Source organism: Populus euphratica, unplaced genomic scaffold (assembly GCF_000495115.2).
Source record: "Populus euphratica unplaced genomic scaffold, PopEup_1.0 scaffold22.1, whole genome shotgun sequence".
Classification (NCBI taxonomy): domain Eukaryota; kingdom Viridiplantae; phylum Streptophyta; class Magnoliopsida; order Malpighiales; family Salicaceae; genus Populus; species Populus euphratica.
This window is the reverse complement of record NW_011499863.1, coordinates 1,897,225-1,913,780: the sequence shown is the minus strand read 5'-3', so window position 1 is coordinate 1,913,780 and position 16,556 is coordinate 1,897,225. Positions and strand designations below refer to the sequence as shown.

At 34.2% G+C, this 16,556-nt stretch overlaps 1 protein-coding gene and 1 long non-coding RNA gene across 7 annotated transcripts; one reads left to right on the top strand and one right to left on the bottom strand.

Annotated features, from left to right (window-relative positions):
* Positions 1-7,031: 7,031 nt before the first annotated feature.
* On the top strand, positions 7,032-12,914 carry LOC105125523 (uncharacterized). 3 transcript variants are annotated; one of them, XM_011026009.1, is made up of 9 exons: positions 7,032-7,321; positions 7,435-8,830; positions 9,279-9,397; positions 10,788-10,830; positions 10,912-11,414; positions 11,504-11,816; positions 12,294-12,459; positions 12,555-12,657; positions 12,771-12,914. In XM_011026009.1, exons 2-9 carry the CDS (start codon positions 7,697-7,699, stop codon positions 12,886-12,888), a joined length of 2,499 nt encoding a protein of 832 aa, XP_011024311.1. In that variant the 5' UTR covers positions 7,032-7,321; positions 7,435-7,696; the 3' UTR covers positions 12,889-12,914. The 3 variants fall into 3 exon arrangements, with proteins under 3 accessions (XP_011024311.1, XP_011024310.1, XP_011024309.1); XM_011026008.1 differs by having other exon boundaries at positions 7,734-8,830; positions 10,788-11,414; XM_011026007.1 differs by having other exon boundaries at positions 10,788-11,414.
* Positions 9,937-15,959, bottom strand: LOC105125524 (uncharacterized). 4 transcript variants are annotated; one of them, XR_842259.1, is made up of 4 exons: positions 14,427-15,802; positions 13,842-14,271; positions 13,511-13,751; positions 9,937-9,947 (listed from the first exon to the last, which is right to left on the bottom strand). It is a non-coding gene; the product is annotated as an uncharacterized LOC105125524 (long non-coding RNA). The 4 variants fall into 4 exon arrangements; XR_842260.1 differs by lacking the exon at positions 9,937-9,947 and adding an exon at positions 15,851-15,959 and having other exon boundaries at positions 13,419-13,751; positions 14,427-15,720; XR_842258.1 differs by lacking the exon at positions 9,937-9,947 and having other exon boundaries at positions 13,419-13,751; positions 14,427-15,380; positions 15,573-15,802.
* Positions 15,960-16,556: the final 597 nt, after the last annotated feature.

Below are 16,556 nucleotides of genomic sequence, written 5' to 3'. Positions count from 1 at the left end.
ATTAAATATAAAAAAATAATTCATTTTCAAGAATTTATTTTATTAAAAAACTACTTTCCAATTAAAAATTACTTTTTAGAAAAAAAACGGGTCTAAGATTAAACTTCGATAAAATAATAGCATCGGCAATTCTTTAGCTGCCGTCTCGAGATTTAACTCTTTCGGCCAAGAAAAATTGATTAAAATATCTATTATTATTGCTATAGCAATTCAACAAGAAGGGATGCACAGAAGGAGATCGAGAAATGGAATGATGTGGAAAAACCTGAGGAGATAATACTGTTCATCAATTCGAAAATGACTTATTAAATTGGACAAGATAAATATGTAAAATAGAAGGTGACAGGAGAGTTAGAAGCACAGGAGGGAAATGCTGTTGCATGTGAAAGGAACGTTAGATGAAGCTATTTGCTATCAATTTTTCAACTTTGATTATTATCCACTTGTTTTATTGTCATCAATTTCTTCTCTATAGTAACCAGAATGTTTGCGTGTCTGTATCATATTCAAGGGCCATGAAGAAGTGAAATAGCTACAGCAATTAGGTTTTACCCAAAGAAATATCAGAAAAAAATCTCATAATTTTCTCCAAGGATCACGTGAAAATATTTTTTTTAGATACAAGTATTAAATAAGTAGTTTAATTGGAAATTGGAAAAAAAAAGAAGAAAGAAGAAAGGAGAAGCCCTGGACTTGTTTTTTTAGATAAATTTTCCTACACCGTTTAAGCCCAATAATCAACAAGTTTAAACATAAAGCCAATAATCAAGCCCACATGTCTTGATCTAAGATTTTAGTTCATAAAAAGCTATATTTCTATGTAAAGTTTTTCCATGAATTCATCAATAATCAATAACTATGCTGAATGAACCATGACCGCAATGTCCCCTCAGGCCTCACTTGCAAGGAAAACCAAAAGGAACAATCAAGAACATATACGTCCAAATTATCAGCTTTACACGTAAAGAGAAGTGACATATTCCTTCCAGCAGAACCAGACAGTAGCAACACCTGAGCGATAAAAGTTTCATGGACCCAACCATGCAGTATTTTCAACAACAACAACATAGGATTCTAATCCAATAACACCACAGCCTTTGAATAAAGCTCACGACATCCAGCAATGACACTGAAAAACGTAATGTGATTTGATTCCCAATGATAAAAATGCCACCATATCAGACTAAGATGCATACACTGTCCATGATGCACAGACCAACTCCATGTATCTTAAAGGGTGCAAAATGTGATGGAGAGTAATAGTTTTTTGGCTTCTTGGAGATGGAGTTTGCTAAAACCCTAGAGGAATGATCTGAGAGAAGGGAGACAACTTGCATGGAGATGGAAAATTGAATGACGAGTGACCTAACATAACTACACAGTTTTTTCCATCCCAATGCTCTTGTCTGCATGCTAATGGACATATAAATAATTGCCCTTGTAATATGGCTCCTGCGTGAATGATTTTAACTAGCTAGCTAGGTTGATTCTCGAGTCTTTTTTCCTTTTTGGATTAGTCAAGAGATAAATTATTACTTAAATTAAAGATCTCTCAGGTTCATTTTCATCTTGTAAAGGTTGTTAAATGCTGATTTCATCGTTCATTTTCATCTTGTAAAGGTTGTTAAACGCTGATTTCATGTTTCAAGTTTTTTTTTTTTTAATTTCATTTTCCAATTTAATTTATCTACAGTATTTGGTAAATTTATGATTATCACCGAAGCATGATATTGTTAGAACAAAAAGTTAACCCTAGTAATTGCTTGATTTGTAAGTCTAATCAACTATAAATTAATTTAGCCTTTTTATAGATGTCAAACTAATTAATAACTACAACATAAAATTAAATCCCATAGCATTTACTCCAGGGCGTCAAATCCCATGCACCAACATTATTTACATCTTTCAACTTCAACTTTTACTAGGGATTTTTGTGGCTTATAAATCATCCAACATGTTCGTTTCAATTCTAACATGGATTATGTTTCTTCCTTTCCTTATTTCCCCCCTTTTTTCATCAAAACCATGTGGATTGCAACTGCTCTTTGATCCTGGCTTGGATTTATTGTTTTTTCTTTTTATGTTATTATCTCGATTTTAAATTTAATGAGAGATCATATATAGGGATTTTTTAGGGTTAGTTAATTCACCTATTCTTTATTATCTTATATGTTATTAAAAAAAAACACACTTTTATATGCACATATGTTTTTATATTTTCTCCTATATACTCCTTTTGTTGTTTTTAGATGAAAATACCCTGAAATAGTTTTTATACTCCTTTTGTTGTTTTTAGATGAAAAATACCTTGCAATAATTAAAAAAAAATCTATTTTTGAAATTCCTTGAGAAAATTAAATTTTATCTCTAAAGAACACGAAAACCATGGAAATAATTGAAAAGAATAAAAATATAAAAAACCTAAAATATAAAAGATAAAAAAAGTGTCATGAAACCTCATAAATAGAAATACATCTATAGCAACGACATAAGTTTGTAGGATATAGTGTTTCCAAAAATTTCATTAGTTACGAATTTCTTTATATATATATATATATATTAAACAACTTATTTTAATTTTCTTGAGATGTTTGAAATCTTTTCTAGTTTTCTATTTTTTTCTATTTCATGGATTTTTCAAGTTCTACATATTAAGTTTGTGAAAACTAATTTATTTTTTATATTTTAAAAATTAATATTTTTCTAGTGTTATAAAGGATGTTTTTATAAAATAAAAAAAGGAGAAGGAAACGGGTTTTTGATAGAAAGTATCAATATGTGGGAATACGAGAGTAGAAAATTCTTAAAATAGTAAATGAAAAAAAAAACAACTAATATATAAAGGCGCATGGATACATTAACTCTTATTCTATGAAAATAATAAGGTAGATGTGTTTTTATTGATATAATAAAAACCTAAATACACGTGATCTATCTAAAATCCAACCAAAGAAAAAAGCTTAATTTGTATTGCATAAAAAATAGTCTTAATAAACTCTCTTGACAGTTAAGAGAAAAAAAATATTAGACTAACACCCACATTAATGTTACTAGAAACATATAGTTTTGGTTATGATATTGATGTCGTGCTCTTTTAAAGACAAAATATATATGCCATGTGGTTCTGACGCATACACGACACAATATGTCTTAGAGTGTATAGAGGCACACATCATCAGGTTATAAATTTAGTTTCAGTCTAGCAATACAAATAGATAGAGGCAGGGCTTGACCTTTATTCACGTTAATAATTAGTAAATTAAGCTGTTAAAGGAAAAAAAAATATAATGGGAAAATGGGAGTTACTTTCGAAAAAAATAAATTTTAATTGGTCAAACTTGCGAGTGTTTGTCAAGAACTAAGATATCCATTGATCCTTGCAAATTTTTAGTCATTATACAAGTTCAAACTCTTTGATTAATGGGTCCATGCACTAACAAAAGTTTTTTTTTTTTTCCCATGTATCAAATGTTATGGACATTTGCTAATAATTAATGAAAGAATAACCCCTCGATCGACACAAGTAATTTTTGTGTATAATTTTATGGCTTGAAGATGATCAATGAGTAGTGGTTTAATTACTTGAGCTTTAAATTGCATTTATTTCGGCTTAATACTTTCTTGACTTTGCGAGGAAGCAAGTTCAGAGAATCTTGTTCTCCAATCACTAGTGAAGTCTTGAGTGGTTTCAGGGTTGGTCACTTTCGATGTCATGACATGAACAAAAGGAGGAAAAGGTGGATTTAATTATTATTAATTTCTATAGACAATGGTTTCTATTTCAAAAGTATGAATTATTATGGGAAATAAAAGTTTATTTAATCACATCACATGGATGAATAATTCTCACTCGGCAAATAAGAAGGAAAAGAAATAGCTAGATTGACTCGACGGATCTCGACTACGCCCCCTTAAGATCTAATAGAAAAAAAAGGAGAAGCTCTTGAAAGAGTATTTTATTGACAAAGTATATATATATTTGTTCTATTGTGCATATCAAAATAAAGATAATACAATTCTAAAATCAGGCAAACAGCAAAAAAAAATCCCTAAACAAGATTTTTTGGGTCCTTTCTTAAAAAGGTGTTTGCTTTGATTTTTAAAATTTTGAAAAAAAAGCATAAAACCATTCAATAATTTGTTAATGGCATCATTTTTTTATTGATTGAAAGGTTTAATAAATCTTAGACAACCTTAATTTCATAATTAATTCAAAATTCGAGCAAGTAAACTGAAAAAAAAAAGGTGCACGGTAGTTGAAAAGAATTTAGTGCTTCTTTTGCCTTAATATATTAAAGCTGAAAGTAGATCCATTGTTAAAAAAAATTGGGTCCGCTTAATGAGTTCATCAAAGATTTAAATTGATATAAATTTTATAAAAAAATAAAGAAAATTACCTCTAATAACCGGATAAAAAACCATGTTGACACATGACCTAATTAAAAAATTTATTAATATATTAATAATATTATTTTAACTTTACTAATTTTTTTTAAATCAATTCAAATTAACCCCACAAACTATACTATTTCTCGAGTATTAGTATAGGTCAAGTTAGTTTAATGAGCACGAGTAGATCATAGAATCCTCAATGCTTGAGGCATGCTAAAAATGGAGATCTTTTCTATAGCTTCAAGTATGGTGCAGCACCCCAATCAAGATTTGACCTAATTTTTTTATATGGCATGAAAAAAATATACATGCATTTGCAACATCAACGTCATTGAAAAAGGCAGACCAACGTACAAGAATGATGCTCATCACCCAACACCAACACCCAATTTTGATCACAAAGAGTAAGACAAGGGCCTGATTTCCCTCTTGGCATCTCAAGCTACCATATGCTCCTTCCTCCCTTCTTCGCCTGAAGAGGAGAAATATTCCAAAGCTTTTGCTTTCTACCTTTAGGACTCCCTCAAGTAAACTCCATATTCCCTCGAGTGGGCTTCAGTCTACACCTTTAGCCCCTCACCTTTCTGCGCTCCTGCCATTTTCATTATTTTCCCCATTTTGAATTTAATTATTATGCTTCTTGTACCTTTCATGATGAGAGTTGACGCTAAGATCTGTGAAAATAATAATAATAATAACAGTAACAGAGTTAATGTATCTTGATTTTTTAATCGGATTTATGTTTTGGGTCATACCATGATCTTAGGCCAGGGCACAGATAATTCCATTATATTAATCTTCTTTTCTTCATTTTTAGTGAATTCTCCTCTTTCTAAATATTAACAAAAAACAAAATAAAAAAACACGTGCTCTATCAACTCCACTTACGTAAGAAATGTTGGCTTCTTGTTTTTTATATTTATATATAATTAATAAACAATAACTTGACCATCTAAAGATCACACAAACATTTATAATTGTTGACTTGGAATATAATTAATAAACAATAACTTGACCATCCAATTAAAGAGCACACAAGCATACATAATTGTTGACTTGGGTAATATTTTAAGCAGTGCATTGCCAGATTTTCAAATAAAATAACAAGTTATAGCTAGAATGACATGGCACCAAACTTGGGCAAGGAGATTTTCTTTTATTGGATCTGGCAGATTGATACATAGTATTTTTTAGCCAGATTTCTTGTGATTATATATATATATACATCGTCCATCTAATCCAGTTAAAAAACCATCCATCCTCTAATTAATTCACTAGCTTCTCAAAACCTTGATTTAAAAAAATAATTTAATTTAGGAAAAGATATAAATTATATATTTTTCTTAACTAATATTTCAAGAGAATGTTTTTGATAAAATTCATTCAGAATTATAATTAATATGTTATTAAGTAAAATATATTTTTAAATCTATAAATGGAATAGAAGGCAGCTACTGAAAACAAACAAAGCCTCGCTGTAATTACACAATTTTAACCTTGAAATCAAATTAATACAATCCCATCTGCAAGCCGCGGTCCTAGGCTGTCTTAAAATCCCGAAAAGTGACAGGCTAGCAATATACCTGCTGCCTGGACACTGGGCAGTACCAAGATCATATTTTCCCTTAAATTGACAGTTAATTGTCTATATACCATTTAGAAAGAAAAAGAGTACTCCTTGACTGACAAACCAATCATCATCACAACAGTCTTTGTTAGATCTTGCTCTCATTTTGCTGATCAATCTGTTTGTTTTAGTATTAATTTAAAATTAATCTTCAATTTTCTAATCAATCTTGTAATCTTTCTGCTAAACAACTTCATCTATGCTACATAAATTAACTTTGTAGCATTTAATTTTTGTTAGGTGTTGAATAGTTGTTGGCGATGGTGGTTGATCTAATGTATTCAAATAAATTTCTTTATAATACTCATTATACTTAATAACATTGATAATAACTAGTTAATAAACTGACCTAAAACATCAACAAATAAGTTTTTACAAAGTTTAAAACCCTGAGTTATATAAATTGAACAAATTATCTCAGGCTAACATGTTTTGTTTTGAAATATTTAACTTTAAAAAATTAAATTAAATTTTAATTGAGCTGGTATTATAATACTAAATTAATCTTAAATTATTATTTTTAAAAACTAGTAACAAGCTAAATTAAAAAATTCTTGAGTTGATTTTATCAAAGATAGTTTATTTGTCTTAAAGTATTTTTTTTTTTAAATACCATAGACTCACGCAAAAACTTGGAATGCAAGTTAATCTTATTTTTCTCTTTTTTTTTTAAAAAAAATTTAAACGTAGATGAAGCCTTTATTTTTTTTAAAAAAAAAATTAATTCAACAATTTCCTTTTCTTTTTTAACATCCAACGTTTTACTGTTAGATCAGGGAAAAAAGCCAGATGTTGCTCGTGCAGACCCTTCCCAATTTTATGACGTGGCATTAGGCAATTGACAAATAAAATAAGAATAAAAAACAGCTCAAAATTAAAAAGCCATAATCTCCCACGTGTCAATCATCGTAAGCCCGCCGCTCCCTTTGGATCCGCGGTCCTTTCCCGAGTGAAAAAAAAATAAAAAACAAAACAAAACAAAACAAAGAAAATAAAAAACAAATAAAATCTCTCTCTCTCTCTCTCTTCAAGCTTTCTCCCTCTAAAACACTCTTAATTTCTTTTCTCTCTCTAAAAAATCTCTATGGACACTAATTATAAATTCTGATATAATTCCCTCCTGCGATCTCTCTCTTCCCTTCTCTTCTTCAACAATTCTCTCTTTACACTTCACATTTCCTTTTCCTTTTAAAAATATCATTTTTTGTTTTGTTTTTGTTTTGGTTTCTCCCTGACATCCACAAAGCAAAACCCAAACGTAAGACATTAAGAAAAAACAACGTTATAGACATAGCTTACCAGGTATGTTTTTTTGTCAAAAATATTAATCCTTAATTTTCTCAATTTGGTTAATTTTCTTCTTCTTCTTTTTTTCTGCTTAAAAGTTTTTTTTTTGACATTTTAAATGTTATCAGGTGGTATCGATTTGGGACAATCAGAATTCAACTTAGGCAATAGATTTTATTTATATTTGGTTTGAATTTGGGACAGAATTTAGGGTTTGCATTTGGATTTTTAGCGTTTGATGTTATTTTTTAATAAGCTTTAGGATTGTGTAATGAAGGGATTATGTGTAATTAGTGGATTTAAAGAAGGGTTATTTTTTTTAAAAGGGGGGTGTGAATTTTGAGAGTGGAGGTTGTGAGGTGTCGGGGTAGGTGGAGGGATTGTGTGAGGATGACTGATTTCTTACAACAAAAACCTGAATCAACAGATGATGCTCGCACGGAATTTGAGAGGGGGTTGGAGGAATTGATGCGTGGGCATTTGGATGGTTGTATGCCATTTGCTTCGTGTAGTTCTAATCGTAACGTGGATGATGAGGATGATGAAGGTGATCAGCTTGTGCGCAGGAGACGGAGGTCTGATCTCGAGGGTGATGATTTGGCTGAGTCATCAGCTGCAAGAAGGCGCCACTCTAGAATTTTGAGTAGGTGGGCTGCTCGCCAGGCACAAGAGATGATAACTACTATGGAGAGGAGTAATCGTGAGTCGGAGTTGATGGCACTTGCGGGTTTGCACACTGTTTCCATGCTTGATTCCTCGTTTCTGAGGGAATCGCAGTTGCCTACTGCAAGAAGGCAGGGGGCAGCGGAAAGGCCGAGCACTCAGGCATCTGCGATTTTGCAAATGTGGCGGGAGTTGGAGGATGAGCATTTGTTGAATAGAAGGGAGAGGTTGAGGCAGCGAAGGAATGCTGATTCTAATATAAACATGTCAGTTTCAAATGTATCAGAGAGTCGCGGGAGTGAGAATCAGGGAAGTTTGGTGGATGCAAGTGAGAGTGAAAATGACTATGGACCTTGGTCACATGAGCATACGAGGTCACGGAATGAGCATGGGGATAATGAGTCTAGCAGGGAGCAATCTCCTGATATTGGAGAAGTTGAGAGGAGTGTGAGACAGATTGCTCGGGGATGGATGGAGACTGGCATTAGTGATCATGCATCTAATCTATCCCAAAGGAATGGCAGTCCTAGAGCAGAATGGCTTGGTGAAACAGAGAGGGAAAGGGTTAGAATTGTCAGGGAGTGGGTGCAGATGGCAAGTCAGCAGCGAGGAGCTCGAGTGAGTCGAAGGGAAGATCAAGCTGCTGGTCATAATGCACAAGTTGACAGAGCACGTGATGGGTTGGTTGCTGATCATGATGAAGGGCAAACAGAGCATATTCGCAGGGACATGCTGAGGTTGCGTGGAAGACAAGCAATTCTTGACTTGCTTGTCAGGATCGAGAGAGAAAGACAGAGGGAGCTTGAGGGATTATTGGAGCATCGGGCTGTCTCGGATTTTGCTCACCGCAACCGCATTCAGGTCTGTTCTTTGTTGTAAATGATTTTTTTTTATTTGGTAGCATTTATTAGTAATTTAACCTAACTTGTTGTTCTGTGTATATTCAGCAATACGATCAGTATAAGTTGCAATGCTTCTTGTTTTAAAATAATTTCATTGTTTATAAGTTCAGCGTTTTGCTATGCTACTATATATTTCTTTCTTTCAATGATCTATGTAAAGATATTAGAAAGTAAGGTTATGTTAACTTCATGATTAATTAAACATACAGGGATTTCTATATATCCCTCCTCAAGGCTAACAGCTGCCACGCTTGATCTAAATTAAATTCAGTTAAAATAAATTGTTTAAGGGGAACCTTAATAAGCAAATCATAAAAACATTCTGAAAATGTACTTTTTTTATGGTGATTTGAAATTCTCTCTTCTAGTTCATTTACTGTGATTGCTCATGCTTAAACATTTTCCAGTCATTACTAAGAGGTAGATTCTTGCGAAATGAAAGACCGGTTGAAGAGGAGAGACCGCCTTCCATAGCTGCTGGGGAACTAGTTCAATTAAGGCAGCGACACACTGTTTCTGGCTTAAGGTATGCATTTTGTTTTTCAATTCCTGTGTAAATCCTTAGAATACTATTGATAATGTTCATCTTATTGTACAAACACAAATTGTGCTTTCTAGGATACTATTTACCTTATCTGCCTTCTAAGCAGCATGTTGTTTAGGATGATTTGATTGAGGATACAAATTGTGTTTAGAAATATATTAGGATCATCCTATCAAGGAAACACATGGAATACAACTTTCATTCACAAGAGTGATTCAGAAAAATTTGCCATTGAAATATTTCTTGTTCTCCTGAGCAGTTCTGTCATTTGTCTTTTTGTATGTAATCCATCAATTATTCGACTGTTGATTGTTGACTAGATAAGGAAATTCATGTGTTAGAATGGGAATTATAATGCTGCCAAATTCAATTTATTCAACAAAAAATTTCTAGTTTTTCTAATCATAGATGAGAGGATGGTATTTGTATTTGGTGGTTTGGCAAATTCATTGTTTGTTTGTGCACATGCATGTGATGGTGGGAAAAAATGATTTTGTAACCTAGGGCTCATTGCATTTAGTGTGAAAATTTTCTTAGTTTAGCAACTAGATTGTAGTGCCAGTTTTGCTTGGGGCATTAAATGGCACATTTTCACATTTATATTGGTGATATCAACAGTAAGATGAGATATATCAGTGGATTTATACACATAAATGCATTACTGACTTTTGAGTTTGGGTGTTTGGAGGTGATCAGGAATAATTGAAAGCAAAATCCAAAATGCATTTGGAGGCAGTGATGGATCTATTTTGCTGTGAATACATCTTAAGTTTGATTTGTATTGTTAACCTAACCAAAATATGTACCATGTGTTAAGGAGGGTGGAGGTTGCAGCTCTAAGGTTGAACATAATCTAATTGTGCACATGTGCTGCTGATATTTTATCATAAATTGCTTAAGATGAAGATATCAGTTTGTATCACTTTCAAAACCACTATAACAAAATTAACAGTTTTAAGGATATACCGCTTAGCAACTGATGCAAAATTTTCACCCCTCACAGCATTATCTGATAAAAGATGACTCATTGCTACCTTTTTCTCACCATTATCTGAAAGATGACTCAAACCTGATCCTGAAAAGTCTATAATTTTGAAAACACACCATATCATCTTGCCTGGAAAGAAGAAACCAACATTTTTTTCCTCCTTCCTCTGTCCCCCTTCTGAAATTTGACTATCTTTTCTGGTTAAAGAACATTGGATTCTTGCTGTGTAGCAATGCTGTGTCCTCTTAAAAATTTGATCTTATTACCATATATTGCTTATTTGAGCTTGATTAATGTCTGCTGCTGCTATTGCAGTTTTTGAACAATGAAAAAAAAAATGATTTTCAATTGACACCCTAATGGCAAATGACTTTTCTCTTTCAGGGAAGGGTTCCGCTCCAGGTTGGAAAATATTGTTCGTGGTCAGGTAAGCAGCCATTCTGATACCACCCCTAATAATAACATAAATGATACTAGAAATGATCAGACTCAAACAAACACTTCTCAGGACATCCAACATGATGAGAATGATCAATCACAACCTAGGAGTCAAGAAAGTGACATGCGTCATTTGCCTAATCAAACAAACAGCTCAGAGAGCAACCCTGCTGCTGGCAACATGAATTGGGAAGAAACTGCTAATCAAGGAGAAGGTTGGCAGGAACAAGTTGCCGATGATGAGAGAGGAAACTGGCGACAGTCAAACTACAGTCAGTTAGATGAATGGAGAGGTAGCAACGCGGACCCGCTGGATGTAAATTGGCAAGAGAATTCAGTCAATGAATGGTCCCGGGAAACACCTGGAAATGTGCTTGGTGAACAAGGTCATCCACAGGAATCCCAGGAACTTTGGCGGGGGGACAGCACTAGGGAAGCTGTTCAAAATTGGACAGAGGGGCCTTCTGATCCTCTAAGAACTCACCGTTCTGTTCCAATGAGAAGATTCAATAGATTTCACCCTCCCGATGATGATAATGTGTATAGCATGGAGCTTAGAGAACTGTTGAGCAGGTAATTGATTTTTTACCGAAGGCCTTTTATGGTTGAAAGTCATTGAAATTAACTTTGATCATTGAACAAATTTGTTTTTCCTGCTGTAGGAGAAGTGTGTCTAATCTTCTTCGAAGTGGTTTCCGTGAAAGCCTAGACCATTTAATACAGTCATATGTGGAAAGGCAAGGTCGTTCTCCCATTGACTGGGATTTGCACAGAAACTTGCCAACACCAACTCCCTCATCACCAGAGCGAGATGAGGAGCAGCAGAGAGATGAACACAATGAGGGTCAACGTGATGCCATAAACAGACCTTCACTGGTTTTGCCATCTCCACCAGTGCCTCCACCTCAGCCACTATGGCACCAGGATTTGCACCGCACTAGCTGGTCTCGTCATAGCATGCATCGATCAGAACTTGTGAGTCATCTTCTCCTCTACAGGCCTTGAGACAATTTATTTTGTTTTATGATCACATTTATAATCTTAGTTTTCTTTGTTGAATTTCTTGGCACATTTTGTCTGATTGCATCACACAAAAACTCAACTTCCTGACTTGTTCTGAAAATCAAATGGCTTCATTTTGTATGATCTAATAGTTCAAGGTACAGAATCATTGCGCCATATATCGGAAAACTGAAAAGGCTTGCAGATTAGTTTCCCTTCCCTGCTGTTTCCAAATTTGGTCATCATACTGACAGAAACCTTTTGGCCGGTCTAAAAATAGTTTGATGACATTCTGATATGATACCATGAAAACATTCAACAGGATGTAATTCCTTTCCAAAAAGCTTTGTAGTATTTTTCCAGTAGTTGTAGCATTCTAAATCTGCAAGCTGTTATTTCTGTGACTGCAACTGTTATCTGAATGTGGATGCTGATACTGATACTGAGCAGGAATGGGAGATGATTAATGATCTGAGATCAGACATGGCAAGACTTCAGCAAGGAATGAGCCACATGCAGAGGATGTTGGAAGCCTGCATGGATATGCAGCTTGAATTGCAACGTTCGGTCAGACAGGAAGTCTCTGCTGCTCTGAATAGATCAGCTGGTGAAAAAGGTTTTTGTTGGCTACTTGACGTTCAGTTTTTCTCAGTGAATTGTTGATCATCTACTCTCTTTGGTTCTGAACTTAAAAGATTCATTATGTTGCAGGGTCGGGTGCTGAGACATCTGAGGATGGGTCTAAATGGGGTCATGTAAAGAAAGGGACATGCTGTGTTTGCTGTGACAGCCATATTGATTCTCTATTGTACAGGTATCATAGCTCTTTGTTGTGAAATCATTCTAACCATTTTAGGATTTGTTGATTTCATTCCCCCGCTGCTGTTTGTTTACTAACAGTCTGTTCAATTTGTAAACTTATTGCAGGTGCGGGCACATGTGCACTTGTTCAAATTGTGCAAATGAGTTGGTCCGTGGTGGAGGAAAGTGCCCGTTGTGCAGAGCACCAATTGTTGAAGTGATCCGAGCATACTCGATACTGTAAAGATGTGGAAATAGGAAATAATTGATTATAACATGAATAGAATTGAGTGGTCAGGCTGTAAGGAGGCAGTGGCAGTTCCTTCTAGGTGAATGAGAAGCTGCTCCTCAGCCTCTCGTGTCTGTAGAGTGTCCAGTCATTACCTCTGTTTTTCTGATTATATGTGGAATGTTTTGCAAAATGTATAATTGGAACAACAAATGCCACCTCCATTCATTCATCCGTAAATAAAATGTTTGGCCAACAAAATTCTTTCATTTTTCAGCCCCTTTGTTCTTCGCAGGCACAATGGCTATGGTACTGCATCCCATGTTATTTCACATCCTCCGGCCAAGAAAAAATCTTTATTGACATAAAACGAAGTATAATTAGCTGCAGACCACCAAAAAACGAAAGAGCTTTTCCCTCTCCCTAATGTGGCATTAGCCAAATCTTTCCGTGTCACGGAGGTGGTCAAGCAGTCTCTCCCGCTACTGGATATGGCAACAAAGTTCCAGGGCTGGTCCTTCCTCTCTCTCTCTCTCTCTCTCTCATTGTATTTGATGGCAACCACACCCTTTCAACTAGATCTCTCTCCTTTACCTCCACAGACTGCTTTAAAATGGGATGTAAAATACCTAAAAACAGCTGGAAACAGAAGCTACATCAACATTTCAACGTATTGAATATCATTGCTATTATTTTTTACAACAGCAGAAGCTTATGCATCACGAAATAATCTTTCATTTGCTGCATTGGCTACATAAATAACCCAAACAACCAGCGCTTGGAGTTCCCCATCTGCAACTGCTGGAAGATAAAATGATAATGAAGATCCGTCTCCACAATAGCTGAAACAATCTTGGTATATCGCCCTTGCACAGAGCCTGTTTCATGTAGAACTAAATTTCAGACCTTATCATATATGCAATGTACTAACCTGCGTGCGTGCATGCAGAAAGAGAAAGAGAGGTAACCTGAACAAGAGTCTTCTTAAAAGTATTTGCTAAATTGCTGCAGTCATCCAACAAATTGGGCCAGATAGTTCTGATGCCTTCCCTGTCCTGAATCTCATTTTGTTTCTGGCATCACTAACAATGCAGGTGTTGTTTTTGTCTGGACAGACAGCCTTTCCATTGACATGCCTTACCTTGATTTCATTACAGAGTTCTTTGATGTTGCTGTACTGTATATCAAGAACTACTACTCCAGTTGAAAATGGATGGTAAAGATTGCAAAGAGCATTCATGCCAACAAAGCCATATCACCTCTTTGGAAAGATATTTATCGTCCAGTGAGATTTACTTCATCAATTAGAAGTAAATTTAAATATCTCATCCTGCTTAGAGATAGACTTTTTGATGTAAAATGCACATCTAGTGCGAGACCCGCCACAACTTCAGTTAACTGAAAACAGTTCAAAAATAGCAGAAGTATCACCTATAATGGTGTGGAAGATGATCCATCCAGAAAAAAATTTGGTTAACTCTAAAAATTTGACATAAGAGACAGAAAATTGTTCGTGTGCAAGACCGGACTAGGCATACGGATTTAATTCTTACCGTCTGATTGTTGAGCACACCCTGCACATCCTTAGGAAGCCAAATTCTGCCAAGTTTTCCAGGACGGTTAGGTGACAATTCACAAACAACCTCTCTTCCCATGTCTCGCAACAGATCATGCATCTCTAATTGATTTGAGTTGTTAATAGTTAAAAAAGAACTATCAACAAGACAATTAATATCAATTTCTGAATAGAAACCAAGGCCATAGAATATCTCGATTACATTTTCTGTCTGAATCAAAGTAACCGCATGTTATAGCTTTTGCTTTATCATAATCTAGCATGTCAAAACCTAAGTCTTCTCTAAATACCAAGTTTTTTAATAACACTAAACATTAACATACAAGGATGCTTCTTTTGAACAAACAAGAACTCAAAACTTCAAGAGCTAAAGGAAGTCCTAAATCACTACACTATTTGAAAGCTTCACATAATCTTGTGCTGGAATGTCAATCCAGCTTTCCAGCCTCATAACAAATGTTCATCTTTAGTTGTAATGATTACTCTTCTTCTGGGACCAAACCAACTTCGCTCTCCAACCAAAGTATCTAATTGTTCGGATTAGCCCATGTTATCAAGAACAACAAGAACTTTTTTGCGACGAAGTCGTTCTTTGATCAAATTGATTTCTCTTTCAACTCTTTTGATCCTTAGAATATTTGGTTTTAGAAGTGATTCATGTAATTGAACCATAACTTCCCATTGTTTTGAGATTTCTTTAACATTCTAAAAAAAACAACTTCCCTGTAATATTTAACAAAGTCTGTTAAATACAGACTCTGTTGTAGGTGTCTTGCCCACTCCTTCCATTCCATATATGCCCACAACGTAAACATCTTTCGTAGTAATTTCTAGTAACAAACCGGAATCAACACCTATCATGTGCTTGGAAACATGAAAGCTTTTGCAATCCAATTTATTCAACACATCTTCGATAAACTTTGATTCATCCCTATGCATACACAAAAGCAAATCATCAATTGAACATGCTCAAACAAGATTTTCAGTATCAAAAATATAATTCAACACCAATTATTTACTGTCAAGTGGACTATATCATGCCTGGATCGAAAAGGAAAATTATTCCTTACTGATGTATAAGAGCAGATCTAATTAATCATCTTAGAACCAAAAAAAAAATTACCTTTTTGCAATATCAGCCAGATCCCACTTCCACCCAGAAAGACACACACCCATCATGATAAGAGCTTTTCCCCACTGGCTGAACTTTTCCACTTCTTGTTTGAAACATTCATCTCTCATCTCAGAAGCAAATAAGGGTTTGCAGGTTCCTGCAATACAATAAATAGCAAGGCACTGTGAGGATTATAAAGACGAAGTCAGTCAATAAATATAATCGTTTCTACTATTTGCTACTTTACTGGAAAATTCCACACCCATCAGTCAGTGCAAGTCATTTACCTTAATCGTCATTGCAATCGTCATTGCATCAACTGGGTCCAGAGTTTGCTAATATTCTCCTAACAAACTTGCATACCTCATGATATAAAACAGTTCAGTGTTGTAAAAAAATAAAATAAAAACTGATTGAGAAAAGAAAAAAATTGAGAGATGTCTAAGAACACTTGGGATTTATTTGATAAAATACTTTGTTTTGAGACTCGATCGAGAATTGTGAATACATCAGGGGCTGATTTGTTCAAAATGTGCAAATGAGCCTGTCCGCCCGTGGTGGAGGGTGCTGATCGTGCAGGATATATTCGACAAATTCACTTTGCAGAGTGCACTCATGACTCAACCAGCTAAGATTCAACTAATAAAACTTTGAGGGGAATAATTTAATTGATAAATTTTTAATTTTATTTTTTAAAAATATTTAGTTTATGTATTATAATAAAAATTTAAAATTTAAAATTATTAAAAATTTATATAATTATTAATTTTAAAATTTTAAAAAATTAATTAAGACTTATATAAACTGATTTGAACTCTCATAATTTAAAAAATAAATCATATAAATTACAACTTCAACAACGAATTTTAAAGAAAAAGTATTAGATAAATGCTGATAAACAAAATTTTATAATGTTTACACCGTAAATATTGAATGTTTATAATATAAAACAGATACACACGCCCACCTGATAACACCAAAAAGTGATTTGAA

Excerpts from the sequence above, each read along its gene's own strand:
- LOC105125523 (XM_011026007.1), top strand. The coding sequence starts at position 7,697 with ATGACTGATTTCTTACAACAAAAACCTGAATCAACAGATGATGCTCGC. Across the intron at positions 8,831-9,278 it reads CTCACCGCAACCGCATTCAG|TCATTACTAAGAGGTAGATT; the intron begins GTCTGTTCTTTG and ends AACATTTTCCAG. Across the intron at positions 11,415-11,503 it reads CTTAGAGAACTGTTGAGCAG|GAGAAGTGTGTCTAATCTTC; the intron begins GTAATTGATTTT and ends TTCCTGCTGTAG.